This window comes from Pangasianodon hypophthalmus, chromosome 14 (genome assembly GCF_027358585.1).
Source record: "Pangasianodon hypophthalmus isolate fPanHyp1 chromosome 14, fPanHyp1.pri, whole genome shotgun sequence".
In the NCBI taxonomy this organism is placed as follows: domain Eukaryota; kingdom Metazoa; phylum Chordata; class Actinopteri; order Siluriformes; family Pangasiidae; genus Pangasianodon; species Pangasianodon hypophthalmus.
In genome coordinates this window covers 12,252,178-12,274,301 of record NC_069723.1, presented here as the reverse complement: position 1 = coordinate 12,274,301, position 22,124 = coordinate 12,252,178, and the positions used below count along the sequence as shown (strand labels likewise).

Here is a 22,124-nt window from a genome sequence, read left to right as displayed (position 1 = left end):
TGATAAAATCAGATTTACTCTATTCCAAAGCAATGGGTGTGTCAGGGTAAGAAGGGAAATGCATGAAGTGATTCACCCTTCATGCATAGTGCCTACTGTACAAGATATGGGGTTGCATCAGCTGGTCAGGTCTAGGCTCAGCCTCATTGTGTGGCAATACAATGAAGTCAGCTGAGCACCTGAATGTACTGAATGACCAGGTTATCCCATCAATGGACTTTTTCTTCCCTGACAGCACAGGCATATTCCGTTTCATCAGATTCATATTCAGATTCATATTCATATTCAGATTCATCAGGCTTAACTTGTGAAAGAGTCATTCAGGGAGCATGAGGAATCATTTTGAATTGGCCCACACACATGAATTGGCCACGACAGAGCCCTGACCTTAACCCCACTGAAAGTCTATGTGCTGGAGAAGACTTTACGGAGTGGTTAGACTCTCCTGTCCTCAATGCAAGATCTCAGCCAAAAATTAATGCAACTCTGGATGGAAATAAATGTTGTGATGTTGCATAAGGTTGCTGAAACAATGCCAGGACGAATATGTGCCCTAATCAAAGCTAAATGCAGTGCAACAAAATATTAGATTGTGCGACTTTTTTTTTGGCCAGGCAGTGTATATAAAACACATCCACAGACACGCAATATAAGTGCATATCATTAAAACAGAATAAGATAAGTACAATTAAAATGCAATATAACAAATAAATACAATATAACTGAGTGGAAACCAGACAAAGTATTACAATGTGCTGAAGAAGGTTATAGAGTGAAGTGACAGTGGATGTGTCATGGATATAGGCTGTATAATAGGCTATAATAATGCTTGGTTTATAATTAATCCCTATTTCAGGGATATACATTTATAGACTACTGACTGCAGTATTTTACATTAAGTTTTTAAAAGGCACCATATTTATTAAACCGCTTGACAAGATTTGTGTTCAGCTCCGTGCTGCTCTTACAAGCCGTGAACGCTAGGCGGCAGTGGCGCTCTTCCACCGCTAACCTCACACACAAGCCATGAAGAAGAATGTTGTTGTCATGGCGGCGTTTTAAACTAAAGCTTTGTCTACATGGACGTTTAATTGTGTTATCTAGCTAAATAATTACTGCTCGTAGTGATCGATCAATTAGGAAAATAGGGCAATCATATAATTTTTTATAATTGTTATGAATTCTCGGCTAATTAGTTTAGTTTGTTAGCTGGTTATTTAGTCGTGTTTTTGACAACTGAAGGTTGTAGGGTGGAACTAGATTTCTGACTTCCGTGTCGATGAGCACAGATCATCAGAGAAGATCCCCAGTGAGAGCATCTGGGGAAATAAATAACTACATGGAGAATGGAGCATGGGTTAAAAAAGACAGTTTAGACCGGATCCCTGGACCTCAAACGCAGGTAAAGCGGAAGTGAACTCATATTGCTGTTTAAATACTGAGTATGAAGTATGTTGTGTGTGAAGCAGGGAATGCAGTTGAATCATTTACAATCAGCAGCCACAAATACATTATAACCATACTGACTGACTAGTTTATCAGGCCAGTTACTGCCTGTAGTCCATCAGGTACTATACACTGCTCATCAGCCCTCCAGCAGATATTATTTGGGTAGTAACACTGATATGGTTACTGTTTACACTATTATTATGCTACTGTGAGGCAATTTTACTACCCAGTTGCATTATAGGGCAGAGTTTACAGTTCACAGACAGTTCTTTGCACTGGTTTCAGTGGGTAGTGTAGCCACCTCACAGCTCCAGGGTCCCCTAGTCGATCCTGAACTCGGGTTACTTTGTGTGGGGTTTCACATCTTTTCCCAGTGTCTGCTTGGATTTCCTCAGGGTTCTCCTGTTTCCTCACACCTCCAGGAAATATGCATGTAGGTGGATTTTCTATGCTAACTGCCCATACAGTGGATATAAAAAGTCTACACACACCTGTTAAAATGGCAGGTTTTTGTGATGTAAAAAAAAAAAAAAAAAGAAACCAAGATAAATCTTGTCAGAACTTTTTCCACCCTCAATGTGAAATTACAACGTATAAAAATTAAGTGAAAAACAATCAGAAACATTTGAGGGAGGAAAAGGAAAAATAAAAACTTGCAATAACCTAGTTGCATAAGTGTGCACACCCCTAAACTAATACTTTGTTGAAACACCATTTGATTTTATTACACCACTCAGTCTTTTTGGGTAAGAGTCTATCAGCGTGCCTGTTTTTCCCTTAAATGTTTGTTTTTCACTTAATTTTTATACGTTGTTCTGACATGATTTATCTTGTTGTTTTTTTTTTTACATCACAAATAGCAGCTATTTTAACAGTGGTGGTATTTTAACGGACTTTATATATATCCACTGTAGGTGTGACTGAGTGTGAATGTGTGTGCATGGTGTTCTGTGATGGAATGATCTCCCGTGCAGGATGTACTCCTGCTTCACGCCCAACGTTACCAGGATTGACTATGGATCCACTGAGACCCTGACCAGAATAAACCGGTTACTGAAAATGAATGAATATCCCATCTAATTAGCGTGCACTGTCTTGTGTAGTTATTGTCCTGAGTATACATTGTATATTTTGCACTCATCGGTCTCACACTGTTGTGTGTTTGTACCTGTGTGTACCATGCTGCTGTTGTTAGGTGTTGCACCATGGATGTGGAGAAACAACATTTCATTTGAATGTATACAAGTTATATGGATGCATTTCAATAAAACTTACTTGACTTCACATCACTTCAGTTGATTAGACACACAACTGATACACAATTCATGTTAATCCTCTTCAGAGGTGTTGGTGTATTCCTTCAGGACTGCTGTTGTCTGGATATTTTTGATTGGTGGAACAGATTGACTACATTCAGTATTTTTATGTATTGCACCTATACTGTAGGTATACCTGATACAAAACATACATGCTGAGATGACTCTCAGTAATTTAGTCAAGTGAGTCTCATTCCATTTCTTTAAAATGATTACTTTTTAATAAGAAAAACTCTCCCACTTTCTGCCCTCTTTCTCACAGCTTTTGTTTAATCTTGCCTTGCCAACCAATGTCCTGAACCGAGCAACTCGAGTAGGTCCTCCAGGTCCTATTGTGATCGAGAAGCTTGTGGCTCATCGGGAGCAGCAGCATGACGCTGGTGAGAGCTGTAGTAGCTCCTTACGCCTTTCCGTTCTCTCTGAGGATCAACTACAGGCTGCAGTGAGACTAGCCAAAAAAGACTTGCGCAGAAAACGACAGGAATCCATAAACAGTCTGTCGCACAAGACAATAACGAGGTCTCCAAGTCCAGATAAGAATAAAACTGGCAATCAGCAGGTACCAGTATCTTGTTAAATATGAATAGTTTTTGATATCAGCATATAACAGTCATGTAATGAACATTAATCCATGACTGTTGTTTCTTGTCCAAATCTAGAATGGGGTTTCCTCTAAAGGTAGGCAGAGGACAGGAAGTCCAAAGAGGCAGACAAAGTCGTGCACACAGGTGCTTGTGTATACTCCTCAGAAGCTCTTTCAACCCTCTAAGGCTGAACAAGGGCAGTCTCCTCCAACCAGAGACCCTGGACTAAAAGCCATCAGCAGTGAGCCACAGCTTAGCAGAGAGATCCGCAAACTACAGAAGGAGCTGGAGACTTACGTCCAAAGAATAGAGCAGCTTGTGAATAAGGGTAATGCTGGTCACATGTCTTAATACGTTTATAGTGTAGTGTCTGTATGGATAAAAGCAGATGTCATGAGTGTGCTGTCCTCTGCAGGACGGATAGTGGAGAGTGTGGAGCCAGATGAGAAACGCAGGATTGAGATCCGCCAGCAGGAGCAGGCTGCTCGCTCTGCACGGATTATCTACGTCTTACAGCAGCAGGTCAGTATGTCCGCAATGCAACAAATTTCATACATGCTTAATTAATGTTCAGAGTGCCCTTTTGGAATGTCCTTAAGCTTTTTAAACATTTCTCGTTCAGTGTGTGTTTGAGAACGAATGTAGCTCTTTCTCTCTTTTGTTTTTGCATTGTTATGATGCTGTAATGGTTTTGAGGGAGATTTGCTATAGGCGAGTTTACAGTATAGGGGTGCAGTGGGTGCATTTGCACCCCTACTGGGATAAAAATTGATTTTTCAAATAAATTTTTCCCTTTGGTCTCATTTAAATCACTCAGAACATGCTAGTAAATATAAATTTTCTTAGTTATTTACTAGTTACTGTGGAATAATGATAGAATATACTGTATGTGATAACTTGTGATATTTTGATTTCTACTTTTACTGCCATTATTTCTGTTTCTGCTGCATTCTTGACATTAAAACGCATGAGGCTTTTATTATGTTTTTTATCCTCCAAGTGCACATGGCTTTAATAATGCACTAATATAGCTAAAGTCAGTTAATAAGTCCTTAAGTACAAAGAATTTGTTGTTTGGTGAATGACTTGTTTAATATTTTTACTTTTTGTTTTTGTCTTCAACACTATTAGTGATTAAACTGTAAAAAAAATAAGAAACTTTGGGTTGTGTAAATTTTTTGACTGGCACTGTAGACTTGTACACAGTATTATTAATGATTTATATATGTATATATATCTAGGTGAAAGAAATTCAGGAGGATTTAGACAAGCTGCGTTCTCAGAGTGTAAGGCCTACCAATAAGGTCAGTGATTTGTGGCATTAAGGATGTTTTATGGTGTAAGAATGACCTCTCCTGGGACTGACATGCTTTATTTGTTATCTTTTGCAGTGCAGGGCGGTGAACAGGTTGGCAGCGGCTCATCGCGGGGCAGTCCGAGCCATGCAGGCATTCATTCAGCAGCTGTCAGACCCTGCTGAGAGCAGAGTACCTGTCCAGTGTAAAGAGCTGGGTCAGCTCATACGCCAGCTCTCGCTCTGCTCTGCCAAGGTGGAGGCGAGCCAGGGCTCAGCTGTCCGAGAGACCACACTGGACATCCTGCAGAAGTTAGAAGTAATGACAGAGTTTATGTATTGTTATTTTTTTTTCCTGAATCCACCTTTGGCATGTCCAATTGATATGTTAAATATGAGTGCGTGGAAGGGAGCAATGTTTAAACTCTTATTTCTTAAATTCCCACTCAGACACTGGACTTGGCTCTGAGTAAGCAGGATAGTCAGCAGGATCAGGAGCCACGTATGCAGAGTGTCTCTCCTGTAAAAGAGAGGACTTCCAGGGTCAGTGAACGCAGCACGTCCCTTTCTCGTTTTCCCCAGGCCCAGACTGCCAAAGCCACTCGACGACCAAAGAAATCATCAGCTCCTAAAAAGAGTAAGTTGTCAACTCTATAAAGAAAGTAATAATAATAATAATAATAATAATAATGATAATGATAATGATGATGATGATGATAATAATGATGATGATGATAATAATAATAATCTTGCATGTTACTCATGGAATGTAACTGAACGTATTTTCCGTAAGGTTAAATGACTAATGTAGGCATAATCATGCCAAAAACTGGAATAAGAAGTTAGTCAAATACATATAAATGATAATGAATGTAAGTATTTATAAAGTGAGTATAATGGTAATGAAAGGGGATTACACATTAAGACTTTCAGCTGGGCATGTGATGAGTTTTGATGACTACCATCATTTTGTCATGCTTCATTCTGTTAACACACTATTAAATAATAAATACTATATGTAAATCTGAAAACACCCTTAAGCATGCTGCAACGCCTCCTAAACTAATATGTAGACAAGTCTACATTTAATCATTAAAACAAAAATATTTGTTGTGCTTGATATGGCACAAAAAATGGAGAGCATATTAAAGGACCGTTCTCTGTAGTTTTTGTTCTGATTGCTTAGACAGAAGAGCGGCAGGCCGGCCTTTGAAAGCAGGACAATTCTTGGATCAAGAGCGCAAGGAGGTTCTGAAGGCTGGGATCCAGAACCTGGTGCGCATGCAGGAACTGAGAGAGGGGGAGAGTCGGAGCAGGCCAGAAATGGACATCCCTAAATCATCTAGTGGTGCAGCCCATCCAGACAAGAGCAAGGTGAGCCTGGGTCTCACCATCACAAAACATGGTCCAGTGAATTTTCACATCTTTAACACTTGATCTCTGGTCTGTCAGAAAAAAAATCACTGATTAGCAGGAGAAGCAGGGCTAATTTGGTAATAGGCATAATAGAATAGATGAATAGAATAGCTTAAAATGTGTAATGTATTGGGTGATAATAAAACAGTTTATGGTCATATTTGGGAAATTTGTGAGATCATTGTATTAGAATGAAATATAACAGATTGAGAACTGGGAGCTTCATGCTTTAACTAGATGTGTTTAAGACAAAATCTGAACTCTTAATTCCTACAGCCGAGTGTTCATGTTCGCGATGCTGGTTTCCAGCAGCCCACGGTTTCATCCAAGCTCAGAGAAAGTCAGTTACCACAGAGAGAGGCGTCAGTGCCCTGGATCCCTACATCTCCTCATTCTCCTGTGAAACAACGGTCAGTCACTAACACATCCACGTAAAAAACTTCAATCCTTATCCTCCTGTGCTTCAATCCTTATGAGCTTTCTCCACATCACTGCGTATGTAGAATAATTTGAACTCTCAGAGTGTGTGTGATTGAATTGCTTGAATGAATTTACATTCATGGTCACCTTAAACCTTGTAAAACATTGTTTTTATGAGTTATTTTACAGAGCAAACCTGTTGAAGTGCAAGTCTTATTGCTAAAATTTTGCCAAATTCTTTTGAGAAACAGGGAAATCTGTGTTAGGATGAAGTACGTTATTGTGTCATAAAAGATAAGAGCCTATCATGGTCCAATCTACAAGTGCATCGGAGAAAAATGTGCAACATGTTGTTTTTCAGTACACTTTGTATCTTACTTGGCAGTATAGTTCTTTTGTCGTTTGAAGTATATAGCCACATAAAGTGTAGTCATCTTCTGTAGTATCATTTTCTTAATAAGGTTTCTAAGTTTTATTAATTTCAGATAGATGTAATATTACATTATATGTCTTACAGTATGTCAGTTATGGCTGTGTTCATGGGGTTTCCTCCCCCAGTCCAAAGACATGCGTTGTAGGCTGATTGGCATCTATGAATTGTCCGTAGTGTGTGTGCCCTGAGTCCCCTGGGATAGGCTCCCCGTGATGCTGTGTAGGGTGGATGGATGTATTATACAAGGGTTGTATAAGTGGTGTAGAGCTTATATTAGCTCTAATAGACATAATTACAGGATTAACACATGAGAAGAAACATCATTGATATCTGAAGATTACGAAGATCAAATAAACCTTCGTTGTTTTACATTTTTCTTGTCCTTCAGTTCTCATAAGAAACTGGTAATGAAGACAAAACAGTCCAGCATTTACTATATACTGTATAGTACATATTACTTTTGTTTATTTATTTGCTATTCTTAACTTATATTCAGCAGAATTTCTTCTCACAAAGCACCAATAAAATATGTGACTGTTTTAGCAGAGCTGTGTCAAGCAGACCAGAGCCGAGATGTCTCTTCTCCCCAGTAAAGAACTCTTCACAGCCCACGGGTGCGCAAGCCAAAAGCCAGAGAAAGACCAGCATCGAAAACATCAGAGATGTCCAAAATGAGGCCCTCAGGTCAGACACAGCTTCAGTCTACATACATCACAGCTTTATATTCGCAGGAACTTGTTTCCCAAAACTCTTGAGGCACAAGTGTGTTGACTATGATGAGCAGGGGGCAGTTTTTTTATGCATTGTATTAAGCTCTTCTTTTTACACTTTAAAGTTTGTTGTTTGGCATTAGGGACATTCCTTAAATTTCTGGGCATTTTGAGGTCTCTGTGAACCCTTACACCTCTGTTTACCATTAATCGAAAACATAGAGCTATGATTTTAAGAGATATTGTTGTGCATTTGGCTTTGACAAATCTAACACCACACTTTACCACTGTAAAAATGACCTGTTATTAACTGAACAGTTGTGATGTCTTTAAATGTGCAGAGGATAAGAAAAATAAATTACCTTGACTATTCCTTTGGGAAGCATAGATTATATTAGTTTAAGTAATTTAAATTATTAATTCATTTCATAGTGTAGTTGGAAGCCACAGGCTAAGCATTTGAGTCTAATGACAAATGAGTCATTGCCATAAATTACTTGCAGATGTCTGCTGGAATTCATTTTATTCTGGGGCAATTAACAGCTTTTCCTAACCTAAATCTCCTTTGACTGATATAATTTTAGTGTAGTGCATAAGAAGTCAGGTAATGGCAGTTTGTGTATATATTATTTTGGTAAAGTCACATGATCCATGACCATGCATGTGTTGTGTTAGAAAGTATTTGTGATGTATTTTATGTTTTTTGATCATAAATGAAGAATGTGTGATTTTATTAGTGTCTGCATGTGCAATGCAGGCAAGCGTGGCTGGATACAATAACAGAAAACAGACAGAGAGAACTGAATCAACTCAGTAAAAAGGAAATGGGGGATGTTCGCAGGCTCAGGTACAGGAACATCACAGGCCACTGGTCTATGTGGGGACTTCTGTCTGTGTGTGAAGAAAAGTACGTGCTTGGGCTTTACCTACTTCAGTATATTTGTGTAATAGGGCTGAAGTGGGCTCTCCTACACAGTGGACTGAGGGAGCAGAGCAAGCAACTGGAGAAAGACTCCAACCTCTGCTGGATTCTGTACAGGTACCTGGTAATTATTGAAAGAAATCATTGTAAAGTACTATCATCAGCATTTTGGAGCCTTAAATCATTGCTGGGTACTAAACTGCTTGTGTAAAGTGCCAAACTGTCCAATTTATATAAACTGGGACAAGTACATGACCAAACCCAAACAAAGAATGCTTACATCAGCTTGTTAGAATTTCTCCTTGTTAGAATCCTGGCAGGTCTATGATGCATGCAGTCCAGTTTCAAATTTTCTCTCTAGCAGGGTGGTGAAGGTTGGGACAAAAACAGTTTGTCTCGTACACAGCAGATTTTGAAGCAGGCTGCTGATAAAGTGTAGCCTTATCCTGTGAGCATCCCATCCCCCCCCAACCTCTCACTCTGTTATTTAATAACTCATTTTTAAAGCAAGTTAACATTTACCTTATGCTTGATGTACTGTGATATTACACCAGTGTGAAGAAGTCCACTGCCCTTACCATGGCAACTACCATAAAGAAAGAGAAAAATGCTAGAAAAATGATTGCAAAAAAAAAAAAAAAAAAAAAAAAAGAAAGATCTTATTTGGAACCAAAAGCAGTTATTTATAAAATTAATTAGGTTTCAGCATCAGTGTGGTAACACTTTAATTAAGGACAGTGTATATAATGCTATCTAACACTTTCATGACAAATAACATAATTATGCATATGCATAATCATTCAAAAAGATGTCAACTTTGACGTCAGTTTTAATTAAAACCCGAGTCAATGACATTTGACATTTCATATGACATTTCTGGGTTGACTTAGGCTAGAACATTGTAAGAACTGACTTTCAAATAATGTAGTGACTGTAAACTGATGTAGCTTGTAAACTGAGGTTAACTACGAAAATCAACAAGTGTGAGCATTTCCCAAAGATGCTCTGCAGTGTCTCCTATACATGGCATTTGGTGTTAACATTCAAATAAACAACCTGCTGTATAACATTGTTACATAGGCACAGTTTTAACAGTGACGATTATTACAATGCACCAGCATTTTGCCCTTAAGTAAAATGAGTTTTTGCTTGTTAGAATTTATAAGCAAATTCATATGTACACTATATGGCCAAATGCTTGTGGACACCTGACCATCACACCCATATGTCCAAACTGTTGCCACAAATTACGAATCACATAAATGTATAGAATGCCTTTGTATGCTTTAAAATTACAATTTCCCTTCACTGGAACCAAGAGGCCCAAACCTGCTGCAGTATGACAATGCCCCCTGTACAAAGCGAGGTCCATGAAGACATGGTTTGCTGAGATTGGAGTGGAAGATCTCGAGTGGCGTGCACAGAGCCCTGACCTCAACCCCACTGAACACCTTTGGGATGAATTGCAACGCCAACTGCTCCCCAGGTCTCCACACCCACCATGAGTACCTGACCTCACTAATGAGCAAATCCCCATAGCCACACTCCAAAATCTATTGGACAGCCTTATAAAAGGGTGGAGGTTATTATAACAGCAAAGGGGGGACTAAATCTGGAATGGGATGTTCAAGAAGCACATATGGGTGTGATGGTCAGGAGTCCACATACTTTTGGCCATATGACAATGCAATGACTCCATGATGACATACTGGTGTATATTTTCTCTAATCTCAGACTGACATGTTTAACATGCCACATCATGAACAGCATGTGTATGCTGAGCTTCAAAGACAATTGTCAAGATGTTTCAGCCCAGAATTGGCCCAGGAAGTGTTCTAACACAATCTATAACAAAAAATCTCTATCACTTGAGTCACTTGATGGTGTTAATCTGTCATTAAAACTGTCAAAATAGTCATTAGTAGACAGCTGATGTCAGTCGGAATAAGCCTTCATAAATGTTTATGTAGGTTTGTTTCATTTGCCATAAAAGGATTAAGGTGTTGTCATGTACCCTTATGAACACTGCCCTTAATTTTTCAGTGACCGTGCTGTGTAATGATGTTGTCAGGGTGGACATAAAGACAAATAGAGTTTTTTAATGATCTGTTTAACAGTGAGATTTAGATTTAGAAGATTGTACCAAGGGGTCAGTTTAGTCAACAGGGAACACTAAATGAGGGACAAAAAAGTAAATTAGACTAAACCAGTAGGGGTCTCTGAAGTTCCATTTGTGAGGCAGCTAAACAATGACGTCAAATATCAATGACTTGTACGTAGAAGTAAATACAGATTTTGATTCATTAAACTCAGGAGTGATTGACTGATTAGAAAATATCAGGATGAGGAAATGAGGAAATGGACAGAAATGAACCATTATCCCTTCCTTTCATTTCACTTCACGTCATACTGTGTATGGTTGTGTAAGTGACCAATAAAATTTTAATTTGAATCCCTCTTTTTTCCCCTGTGAGTGAAAATATATGTACTACTGTCATGTTGCGCTTATGTATTTGTGTGTATTCAGACTGCACTGAGTACAGATGTGGAGGCCACAGCTGGTGCTGTGCAGAGGGTGGATGGGGAGCATGACACATTACTGGAGTACCCCATGCTGGACAATATGCTACTGCGCATGGAGGAGATAGAGGTCAGCACTCTGATCTTGCTCCTAACTTTATATACTTTATTTATACCTTAATATTGCAATGTATTCATTCTATTGTTTAGAGGGAGTATCTGCCAGCTGCTGTTTTACTGATTTATCTTTTTCCTACATCATAAATTAAACTGCTAAAGTGTGTGAGTTAAGCAACATTGATGCTTTGTAACTATTTGCTTAAACTTTTTGTTCACTTAATCTGAGTTGAGAGCTCTGTATTGATTGTATTGTATTGAAAGTGAACTGCTGAAATAGCTGTCTATTGTATATTTATAAAAATATATAAATGTGTATTTTGTGTTCCTGTTTGCATCCTTGTTTAGAAAGACGAGGAGGAAGTGCGGCGGCGTTTTGCTATGATTTCTTACTCTGACCCTCTTCTCTGGGACATGGATGCAGGTAAAAATGAAAGATGAATGATTCATTGTTAGGTGTTTTAGAGATCTCCAGCCAGAAAAGCACAGACCAACAGGTACAAAAAGGAGTGTCTTGTCTAATTAATATCTATTCAGTTTCTCAGAATGTCACAGTGTATTTTCCTACAGCAGGATGTACATTTTAGACTTTCTTTAATACTTATTAGGTCTTCACTTATGCATAGTAAGTCTTTTTTTGCACTTGCTTAAAGGTTACTTGACTTTACATTTGCACACCTTGCATATCTCTCTATATTTGAGAAACCTCATGCATCCTTCTTGTCATGGCCTGTGAAATACAGGCTCCATTATACTGATTCTACAAGGATTCCTTGCTCTTTCTGCAAAATATATTAGCCAGAGTACATGGATATACTATATTTGTGACATCCGAGTATTGTATATATTGTTTACTTTTGTTACTATTTTTATAGCATACTACATCCTGTCCCACTACGCAAGCACCAAATATAAACAAAGGAAATTCCTTGTACATGGAAGTGTACTTGGCCACCAAAGCAGATTGTGTTTCTGTATATTTTTTCAGATTTACAAGGAGGCTTACTATTTCCAATTTGATTTGATCGTATTGTCCAGCAGGTGGCACCATTGTTGACACAATTGTTGCTCTTATGTTGGTGATTTAGGAACCCAAAGAAAGCATGATAGCTCCAGGCCTGCATCTCCACAACCCATAAGACTGACCAAACCAGCTCAGAGACTCTCCACTACAGGAGACATTGTCCTACAGAGGCCAGTGGAGACTGAGTAAGTAACTGTGAGCATCTGAGAGTCCTGACATGACACACCATAAAGACTCTGACTGCCCAAGTTGGCACACGTGCCCTCTTTCTTTTGATTTGAATGAAGGATAATGTATTCAAAGGAGCGATCAGTGATTAAATGATTATGGTGTCCTCAAATTGAGTTTATGACATAACGCACCATTAAACCCATCATACACATAATGTATTAGACCAACCTAATGTATTATAATGCTAACAAGTAAAATCCCTTGAGTAGTTTGCAGTAATCAGTAAGGCAAAGAAATAGTGTGTTAGCAGGTTCTGTTTATGCACTATAATGTTTGGTGAAGGGAAAAACAACAGCAAGAAAAGTTATTCTCTAACACAACAATGGATTTACCCAGTCACCTTTCAGTATTTCAGCCAAGAGTGGAAAAGCTTGAGCCTGACTTTGCCTCTGCCAGGGTTCTGGTTGCAGCTTGTGCTGCTTCAGATAATTTGGCCCATAAAACAAAACAGAATGAACGAAAAGGAGAGTTAGAAACACTATGGGTCTAAGTGAGACAGGTTTTTAGCAAGAATTAGTGGATGAGATTTAATAGTATCATTAAGAGATGAAAAAATGCTCCTTTCCTTAGAACCCAAACCAGTCAAAGCCCTAAGTATACTAAAAAGTTTAGTGCTAACTTTGTGCCTCAGCATGTTTATATAGCTCTCAGTAGTGTCTAATTTTTTTAGCCTTTAAATTTTTAAGTAAGTGCTCTCTGCTGATTGCAGCATCTTCTGTTTGCTTCACAAAAAACAGAGGTTTTGTGCCAAGTTCCAGGAGAGCATTTAAACCCACACCCTGGTGTTTCTGAATTTTTTATTTTCCACTGCTATAACAATGTCATGGTTATTGAGCCCTCTTACTCCTGTACCCTGTGTTGGATGTGATAGCATCTCGTGTGTTTTTCTCTGTGTGAATGGATCAGCAGGCTGTACATAGCCAGTGGCCTTCTCTGATTGGCTTTGCCCTCTCTGTTATACTTTTTCACTAAACAAGTGACAAGGAACATCATCAATACCCAGTCATTCTATTTCAGAAAACATCTGCAACAATGCCAGTGTGACAGGCAACCAACAGATACTGACTAGATTTTTCTAATTTCTCATTCCCTTGTGTTGAAGGAAATTTCAACAAGATATACTGTATATTAAGTGTCTATATAGTGTAGGAAAATTTATACTTGATGGAATAGATAACATCCAGACAAATAAGCTCTAGCCTGAATCCTTCCTGGTGGCTGTAGCACAAATATTGATTCTCACTGGTCTTCCCACTGAGCAAGGATTCTTTATTCCTTTGTACTTTTGCCAGGCCATGAAAAAAGCAGTGGCAGCTGTGGTGAAATTGATTAGGATACCTGCAGAACAAGCGCTACTGTAATTGTGCTCTTTGAGGAATAAGTACTCTCCTAGCAATCATTCACCCAGCAGAAATACAGAAAATTATAGGAATCATCTGTGTGGTTTTTGTTCTGTGCAATATAGTGAGTAGAATAGGAAACAGAAACGGAAATGGAAGAGCAGACAAATAAAAGAAAACCAGAGGCTCTGTTTGTGTATGGGACATTTTGCTGGAATAGTTTGGGTCCCCTTTTCCCCTTAGGGGGAAGTCATTGCTAATCAGTACAAAGTTATTTTGACTGATGACGTTTATTGCATGAGGAAACATTTCTATCATGGTGAAATTGATCTCTTCCAGGATGATCATGCTTTTGGTATGTGCAGGAAGGCTACCCAAAGTAAATATGTATGATTAGATAATAGCCCTAGCTGCTGTTTAGTGATCAGAAACCATTTAAAGTGATGTGGCAGAATTACACACACATACTATACGGCCAAAGGTTTGTGGACACATGACCATCACACCCATATGTTATTTTTGAACATCCCATTCTAGATTTATTCCTCTTTTGGTTTTATTATAATCTCTATGGAGCTGCTAAGGGGACATGGTGATGGAAAAAAAATAGGAGACGGGAGGAAAATTACTATTTCTACTATTTACTATTTTTTTGCATTCTCTCACAAAGATTTGCGTTTGCGGGAGAACACAAAGTTTCTTGGGGGAACGCAAAAGTTTTGCAAGGGAACTCAAGCATTGAAATAGAAATTTTCCTACTATCTCATACTTTTTCCATCACCATGTCCCCTTAGGGCTCCATCAATCTTTACACTTCTGGGAAGGTTTTCCTCTACATTTTGGAGCATGGTTCAGGGGATTTGGCCATTCAGCCACAAGAATATTAGTGAAGTTTGGCACTGATGTTGAGCAAGAAGTCCTGGGGCACAGTCAGCTTTACAATTCATCCTAAAGATATTCAGTGTGATTGAGATCCACTCCAACCTCAGCAAACCATGTCTTCATGGACATTGCTTTGTGCATTGGGCATGCGTTTGGACCCCTTAGTTCCAGTGAAGGGAAATTGTAATACTACAGCATACATAGACATTCTATACAATTCTTTGCTTCCAACTTTGTGGCAACAGTTTGGGGAAGGTCCATGTCTGGGTGTGATGGTCAGGTGTCCACAGATTTTTGGCCATGTAGTGTATATTATAGTACAACAGATTGCCATTATAGGGAGTTTGCTTTTCAGTCTGTTTGAGAGCGCAAGAAACTTTGGCAGACATTACACTAGCCTCCTACTGAAGATTTTTGTGCTTGTAGAGAAGCAATTCCAGCCAGACACATGAATCAGAACGATTCTGTGACGACTACATTAGACCAATCGATGGTCTTTTCTGAGTATTTTTAGCCCTACCTGTATGTCCAGGCTTGGCTTGCAAAATACCTGGGCAAGAAGGGCAACCAAATCCAGTGGGGATACTTAAATACAGCTCAGCTCACTTGGCAATAAAAATAATGACAATGTAGTGTGCTGAACCGAGCTGTCCAGTGAAAAAGCAGTTGGATGCAGTCATTTCAGTGGATGATGAAAGACTTTTCCTTGCTCAGAAAAATAAGCTAGTTATGCTCTTAAAGCAAACTGTAGATATATAGAGTGCTTTATGAATGAGTGGGATGGTGGTGCATGTTGGGAAGGAGAGTGGATTGACTCCAGAGAGAAACAGAATGACTGATATTATTTTATTATAGTATGTACAAAGTAGCAGAAACTCACCTCAGCAGATCAGCTGAGAACCTGCAGCACTGCTTTATCGTATAGTGTGGCATTGCTCTTGTCTATGCCTTATTTTGTATATAATTCTCCTAGACTAAGGTTAGTCTGCTATGCATTGTGTGCTCAGTGAAAGTAGGTTATAATCTTTCTCCTGGCCATGTCTCTAAAGAAGAACGTTTCACTTCATTTCATTTCATTTTTTTTTTTTCCAAACATACCCTCACTACACCATCATTTTCAAACCCAGTGGCTAATGAAACCCAAAATGGTTTCTGGTATACTCTATATTTTGTGTGTTCAGACTCAGTAAGCAGGGCCTTTTCGGAAATTTTCCTATTCTCAGCTATTACACTCGTGGCCCTCTGCTGCCTTGCTCCTGTTGGCTATTTTGTACTCAGTTCAATGCATTAAATGGTCACCTGCTGCACTGCCAAACTTCATATCCATACCAGTTTGGTGTCTATCTTGACAACAAGCTGGACTGGAAGGTCAACTCAGAGGCTGTGTACAGGAAATGGATGAACAGTCTCTACTTTCTGAGAAAGCTCAGGTCCTTGAATGTTTGCAGCAAGATGCTAGAGATCTTCCACGAGTCTGTGGTAGCCAGTGTGTTCTCCTCTGCAGCAGTATGCTGGGGAGGTGACATCAGAGCTGGACATGCAAAAAAACTCAACAAACTGGTCAAGAAGGCTGGCTTGGTCGTGGGCTGCTCTCTGGATGGTTCTAAGGTGGTGATGGAAAAGAGGACACTCAACAAACTCACAGCCATTCTGGACAATAAACAGCATCCCCTTCATGACCTACTGGTTAAACACCAGAGCTCCTTTAGTAGAAGACTCATTCAGCTCTGCTGTAGAAAGGAATGGTACAGGAGATCATTTGTAACAATAGCAATCTCACTGTACAACAGCTCATCAGTGTGCTGGGACACTATTTTGCACTGAGCCAGTCTTAGGATAAGCTCAGTGGACAATAGTTGAACTTTACTACCATCCACTATTCATATCCATATGCACTGCCACTTTACTTCTGTTCATTTTTCCTTTTTCTTTACTTTTCTCATATTCACTCTATACAATATTGTATATCCCTATTCATTTTATTGCTGTTTACAATGTTTACATGGTTGACAATGTTGGCACTGCACTGCCACTTTAATTCCACTCAAGTCTGCTGCTTACATCTACAATGCTTGCACCCCACTGCACTACCACATCACACTCTTACACTGTATTCTTTTTAAAAAATATATATTTATTCTTATTTTGTCGTATTTTGTCTTATTCTTATTTTGCCTTTGCCCTATCTGTCTTATATAGCAAATAAAAGAATGCTAAGCCTGCTTAAGACTCCAAAATGAATAAAGCTACATTGTCATTCAGAACTTTTTTCAGCTTCTGATCAAATGAAACTATTAAAGGAGGGAATTTAATTGTCTTATTTGTGTGAAATTTTCAGCTGCTTGATTATGTAAGATTTCTCTTTCCTGCAGTGAATGGTTCTTTCCCACAGCGCTATAGCAAGCTCAAATGGCTTCAGGTAGCTATTAATGCTGGCTATTATAACTGCCACCACCGGTGCAAGTTCTAAATTTGGATAGAGTAAGTGCTCCAGCTTCTATATGACTGATTTGGGCACAGTTGGAAATGTAACCCAGCCTTGCCTAGAAGGGCCCTAACATGCATCTACACTCACTTCATGTGACCAGCGTGACTGGCCACTGGCTGTGAGCCTTCCGACAGTGTTCTCAGCTTGTAGCGCAACTTAGGGCAAATATCATTTGAAAATGGTCGTATTGAATTTGTCTCAATTTCTTCTATGCAAGTGTTTTGGTTCCATTTCTAAAAAGTTGATGAGTTTATTAATGCTGTTTATTGATTGCTATGAAATGCGTAGAGTAACCAGTGTCTTGTGTGTGCATGTTCAGTGTAGGATCAGAAAGCTCCAGGCTGGATGAGGTACCACCTGATGCCGTTCCCAGCAGTGCAGCCACGGACCGAGCACAAAAGAAAGGAGGGGTTCGGTTGAAAGTCCCCTCCAGTGTTCAGAAGAACATCCAGAGGTACAGGGAGGAGCACGATTCCTACCTGCGTCTGGTTTCACATGCAGCAGTGGGCAGTTTTAACCCCTGGGCTGTAGCTGAAAGGTAAGGCCCTGACATATAGAACCATCTGTGGAAATATGTAAGCATGTAATATTATAACAGCAGAAGGATTAGAAGGATATGTCGAAAATATATATAGGTTTCAGTCGTATCTCTGAAAGTGTTTGTGGCTAAAGCGGAGCCACAGATGACTCATTGCTTGTGCCATTGTTCCCCCAGTGCCACAAGCAATAAAACTTTATTTACAGCCTGGAGGCCAAAAAAGAATCTGAAACATTGTGCCATTTTATTTATTAATGCTAACTTCACTGTGTTCAGGCTGTTGTGGTATATGATCTTTGTGCATAAATGTCTCTAAAGCTGTATACTCTTGAGCACACCCACCACATCATTAGCATTGTAAACAGAATTTTTTAAGTTGGTGCAATGCGCAAGATCAGCAGAGAGCCCTTGATTGTAACACGCTCTCAATTTAACACTCACTCCCAAAGTGCATGAATAAAATGAACACAGATATGCTTAGAGCATTCCCACTACACTGTTGCTGAGGCTATTAATTTTTTGCTACACTCAACAAATGTGCAAAATCATAATCATATTTTACTACTTAAGGACATACCAATTCTGAAAATGCACTTTTTTGGATGCCCTGGCAGCTCAGCTGAAATAGTTGATTCTGGGACTGAGAGTATGCAGTGCAGAAGCTGATCAACAGAGCCCTTCTTACACAGTAGCTCAATGAGTAGCCTTCCTTCACTAGTGGATGCTGTGTTTTTCCTGCTATGTTCAGCTCTGGCCTCAGTGGCATCTGAAAGCTAGTCTTGCTCAGCGGTAAGGTGGTATGCACCGTGGTCAGGCTTGAAAATAGCTGCCTGGGATTGGATAGTGATGTACAAGGCTCAGCACAGAATGCTCTCTGTCACACAGCGTTAGTCATGATGGAATTTACTATGCCACAGTGCAAGCGAGTAGATATGGGATTAAGAAAAGAGTCCAGCACCACCTCTACACTTGTGATGTGATGTAATGTGTTCCATTAAACAATGTCTAGTCTGAAATATTTTCACACTAAGAAAGTAAATTTAGCCAGCTTTCTTTACCATCTGCCTCAGTGATTTTCCACCACCCCAACTAGTCTTCAGCTCCCCACAGCAGCGAATAATGAATGTGTTAGTTGGCTAGTCCATGCAGCCTCTTGAAGGAAGATGATTCACCATTGACAGTACTGGAAATTCAGTTAGAGGAGGGAAAAAAGTCTGTTTTTGTTAAGCTTTTTCTCCAATTTTCTTATAGAGCCTTACTCATATAAACATACTCAAAATGTAATGTTTTTCTAAGATTTGAAATGATTCTTAGTTGTTTATTTATTCGTGTGAAATAACTACTGCATTAGGGCCGGGCTTTCTTCAGTCCAGTGCACTCTGGGATTAAAGAGACTCGCAGGCACACTGAATACCCTATGACAGTTCTGTTTCTGTGCACTGCACACATGAAATGCAGTGAAAAAAAACAAGTTTAAAAAAAAAAAAAAAAAAGAAAAACGGCCAGCCTCAGGGCTTCATACTGTCACATCAGGTTTCAGCTTTTTGGATTAACCAATAATTTTGACTGGTGAACAAAAAGAAAAAGTTCTCGTGGAATAAAGTACCTGAACAAACTGTAACCTAACGTAAACAGAGATTAGAGCTAGTATTTATTTTGTTCTGTCTGTTCTCTCTCAGTTTGGCTGAGGAACTGATGATGGAGGCCTTGGCTGACGTGGCAGGAGAGTTCCAGGATGTTTGTGAAGAGTATGCAGAAGCCATCTTCACCTCAGAGTTTCTCCAGCCAATTCAGTCTCCTTCTCCATCTGTGTCGTAGCAGTGTGAACAATAGAACCAGTAGAACTTTTCATCATGGGTGCTTTTTTTCCCCTTAGTGCTTTAGGCAGTTGATCTCAGGAACACACATGGAGGTAATGAATGTGAATCATGCTTGCCCCTCCCAATGGCCTGTCTCACTTCTTATACTTTTAATTGGATCATAAAATTATCATAAATTTCCTCTTCCATATAAAACTCAGACTAGACCACTATATTTTTTATACACATATGAGTCAGTGGCCAGACTCAAGGACACTGGGCCCTCTGTGTGTTTTTTTTTTTTATTTATTTTATTTTTTAAAATATATTATTATTTCCATTGTTGATTTGTATACACTGCACTTTTCCTGTTTTTTCTCCCCATTCCTGTTCCCATTAACCGTAGATGTTTAATTGTCATGTGATTTTTATGCTGTAATTAAGTGGTAAGTGATAGCAGTGTGTTAAATTAATTAATATATTATACAAGGGAGACAAAGTGGTTGAGGGGCAACATGCTTGTCATGGGTGTAACGTACAGGCGTTGAGAGAATTAGCCATTATCATATTGAATGTGTGTATAAATGTGTGGTCTATAAAATGTGAGAATGTTTAATTCAAAGGCTTCCTTACTGGTGCTATATGGGCAACAAAGTTATTCCAAATGGCTTCTTTCAAGGTTTGAATACATTATATTTATTTACATACAAAATAATGCCCCATTTATAATTGAAATAAACATTTTTACCAGAGTGGTTTTGGAATGAAGCATTGTCTTTTATTTATTTTATTTTTATTGCAGGAAAATTAATTGAGCTTAAACATTTCAAATTCCAAGTGCCACACCACAATCATTTTTAAATGAGTAAAAGTGCTGAAAGGGCTTTATTTATTTATTTAAATAAATGAATGAATGAATGAATGAAAACAAGTATGCGTTCCACACTATGCAACATGGCAGTGTAATCAATAGGACATGTTTCTTGGTAGCTGTTTTTACAAGAATCTCTACAGTGACTACATCTAGAAATGTTTTTCTTGTGGAACTTTCCATCTGATGCTAATAGTCTCAGGCTCTCAAGGAGTGTGCTAATGTAGTGTGGCCTGTTGACTGAGATTGCGAGACGAGAGCTGACCTTCACTTCTTTGCTCCTATCAGTATTCATTTAGAGGTACTTGTGTACAGAATGAATTTGATTGCTGATGTGCCATGTGGCCTTGTGTTTGATGAGCACAAGTTCTTTTTGGTGTTCAAATGATAAAGCATGTAAATATGAGATGAAATATTGCAGCTGGATGATTACAGAAAATATCACAATGTTACATACAATGAAATATCTCAAACAACAAAGAACAAATTTTAGGCTTGAGCATTAGTACTTTTTTAAAAAATATTTCTTATGGACAGTCATAAATGCAGATTTAATTATTTATTGCCTCTGGGACTATGTATATAAAACGCTGTTCATGAAATATTCATTATAAGCACTGGAGCCTCAAAATGAAATTAATAGGTAAAGTAACTTCTGCACAATAGCACTGATTTCATGTTCATGGTTTTATATAATACACAGTACTTATTAAATATTTCATTAAATAAGCGATTTGTTATTTGATATGTTGATTGCTCAAGAGCTGTCATGTTATAAAATGATTTAATGACAGTGCATGAATACTGATTATATGGTAGCTGTCGCTGCAAACAGTGCAAGCAATTGCATTAAAATCAGTTCAGCTTGGCCTAGTAAAATGATCAAAATGATCCAAAGTGATCCTTTATCCCCCCAATATAATAGTTCCCCAACTATATTTCATTTACAGATAGTTAGATTTTACCGCAATCTGCTAAGAACTTTTCAGTAGTGCACTTAATCATGATGAACAGCCTAGACTAATTTGAATAAGTCTAAAGAGTAAAGAGCCTGCAGTCTTAAGAAACAAAGCTTTATACAGACAACTATATCATGACTTTTATTAATTTGTCTAAAGATGCCTAAAACCTGAACCAAATCAACCTTGGAACACGTCTAACTCACAAACCTGTTCAATGACTTTACATCGCTATGTATTATTTGAAGCTATGACATTCTTAGACAAATTTTTATCTATGCCCTACCCATCTGTTCCCACGGAGTTAATTATATGTTAGCTCAGTTTTCACCCAAAGGGCTAATTCCAGTAGATTTCATATTGTATGATTATAATGGTTTCAGTCGGTCATACCTGTTGGGAATATAATTCATTACAAGTTCTGCTTGGCAGTGATTAAAGAAAGGTGCATATAGTGTACCTTTAAAGCTTTACCCTGACAGGTAATTATGGTCCATTTATGTAAAATAGATCTTTTTGAAAGGTTCACTACATACACATTTCCAGGTAAAAGATATGTATTAAAGGTAAAAAAAATAAAAAATAAAAAATAGGGGTGCCAGCCCAGCAACAAGGAAAGTTACAGCTTAGAGTGTGTTTTTTTTCCCACAGGCCACAGCTGTTACCCAAAATAGGCAAAAACACTTTTGCTAACCTTTCCAAAACTTTTTATGAAAAGATTTATAGTGTCATAAAGTTGGAATCCATTGGATTACATCCAGCTGAAACAATTCGACACATTTTTTCTGTAGACTTAACTTTGATAATTGGT

At 38.6% G+C, this 22,124-nt stretch overlaps 1 protein-coding gene across 3 annotated transcripts; it reads left to right on the top strand.

Moving 5' to 3' along the window:
• Positions 1–965: 965 nt before the first annotated feature.
• Positions 966–20,265, top strand: kiaa0753 (KIAA0753 ortholog). 3 transcript variants are annotated; one of them, XM_026924922.3, is made up of 17 exons: positions 966–1,402; positions 3,028–3,324; positions 3,425–3,677; positions 3,765–3,871; positions 4,591–4,653; positions 4,741–4,962; positions 5,094–5,280; positions 5,830–6,017; positions 6,336–6,469; positions 7,456–7,596; positions 8,380–8,469; positions 8,574–8,661; positions 11,072–11,194; positions 11,530–11,605; positions 12,270–12,390; positions 17,466–17,684; positions 19,364–20,265. In XM_026924922.3, the coding sequence occupies exons 1-17, from the start codon at positions 1,280–1,282 to the stop codon at positions 19,500–19,502; spliced, it is 2,571 nt and encodes an 856-aa protein (XP_026780723.3). In that variant the 5' UTR covers positions 966–1,279; the 3' UTR covers positions 19,503–20,265. The 3 variants fall into 3 exon arrangements, with proteins under 3 accessions (XP_026780723.3, XP_026780724.3, XP_026780725.3); XM_026924923.3 differs by having other exon boundaries at positions 967–1,402; positions 7,459–7,596; positions 19,364–20,257; XM_026924924.3 differs by lacking the exon at positions 8,380–8,469 and having other exon boundaries at positions 967–1,402; positions 19,364–20,264.
• The last annotated feature ends 1,859 nt before the right edge of the window (positions 20,266–22,124 follow it).

Excerpts from the sequence above, each read along its gene's own strand:
- kiaa0753 (XM_026924922.3), top strand. The coding sequence starts at position 1,280 with ATGAGCACAGATCATCAGAGAAGATCCCCAGTGAGAGCATCTGGGGAA. Across the intron at positions 5,281-5,829 it reads ATCATCAGCTCCTAAAAAGA|ACAGAAGAGCGGCAGGCCGG; the intron begins GTAAGTTGTCAA and ends CTGATTGCTTAG. Across the intron at positions 8,662-11,071 it reads CTCTGCTGGATTCTGTACAG|ACTGCACTGAGTACAGATGT; the intron begins GTACCTGGTAAT and ends GTGTGTATTCAG.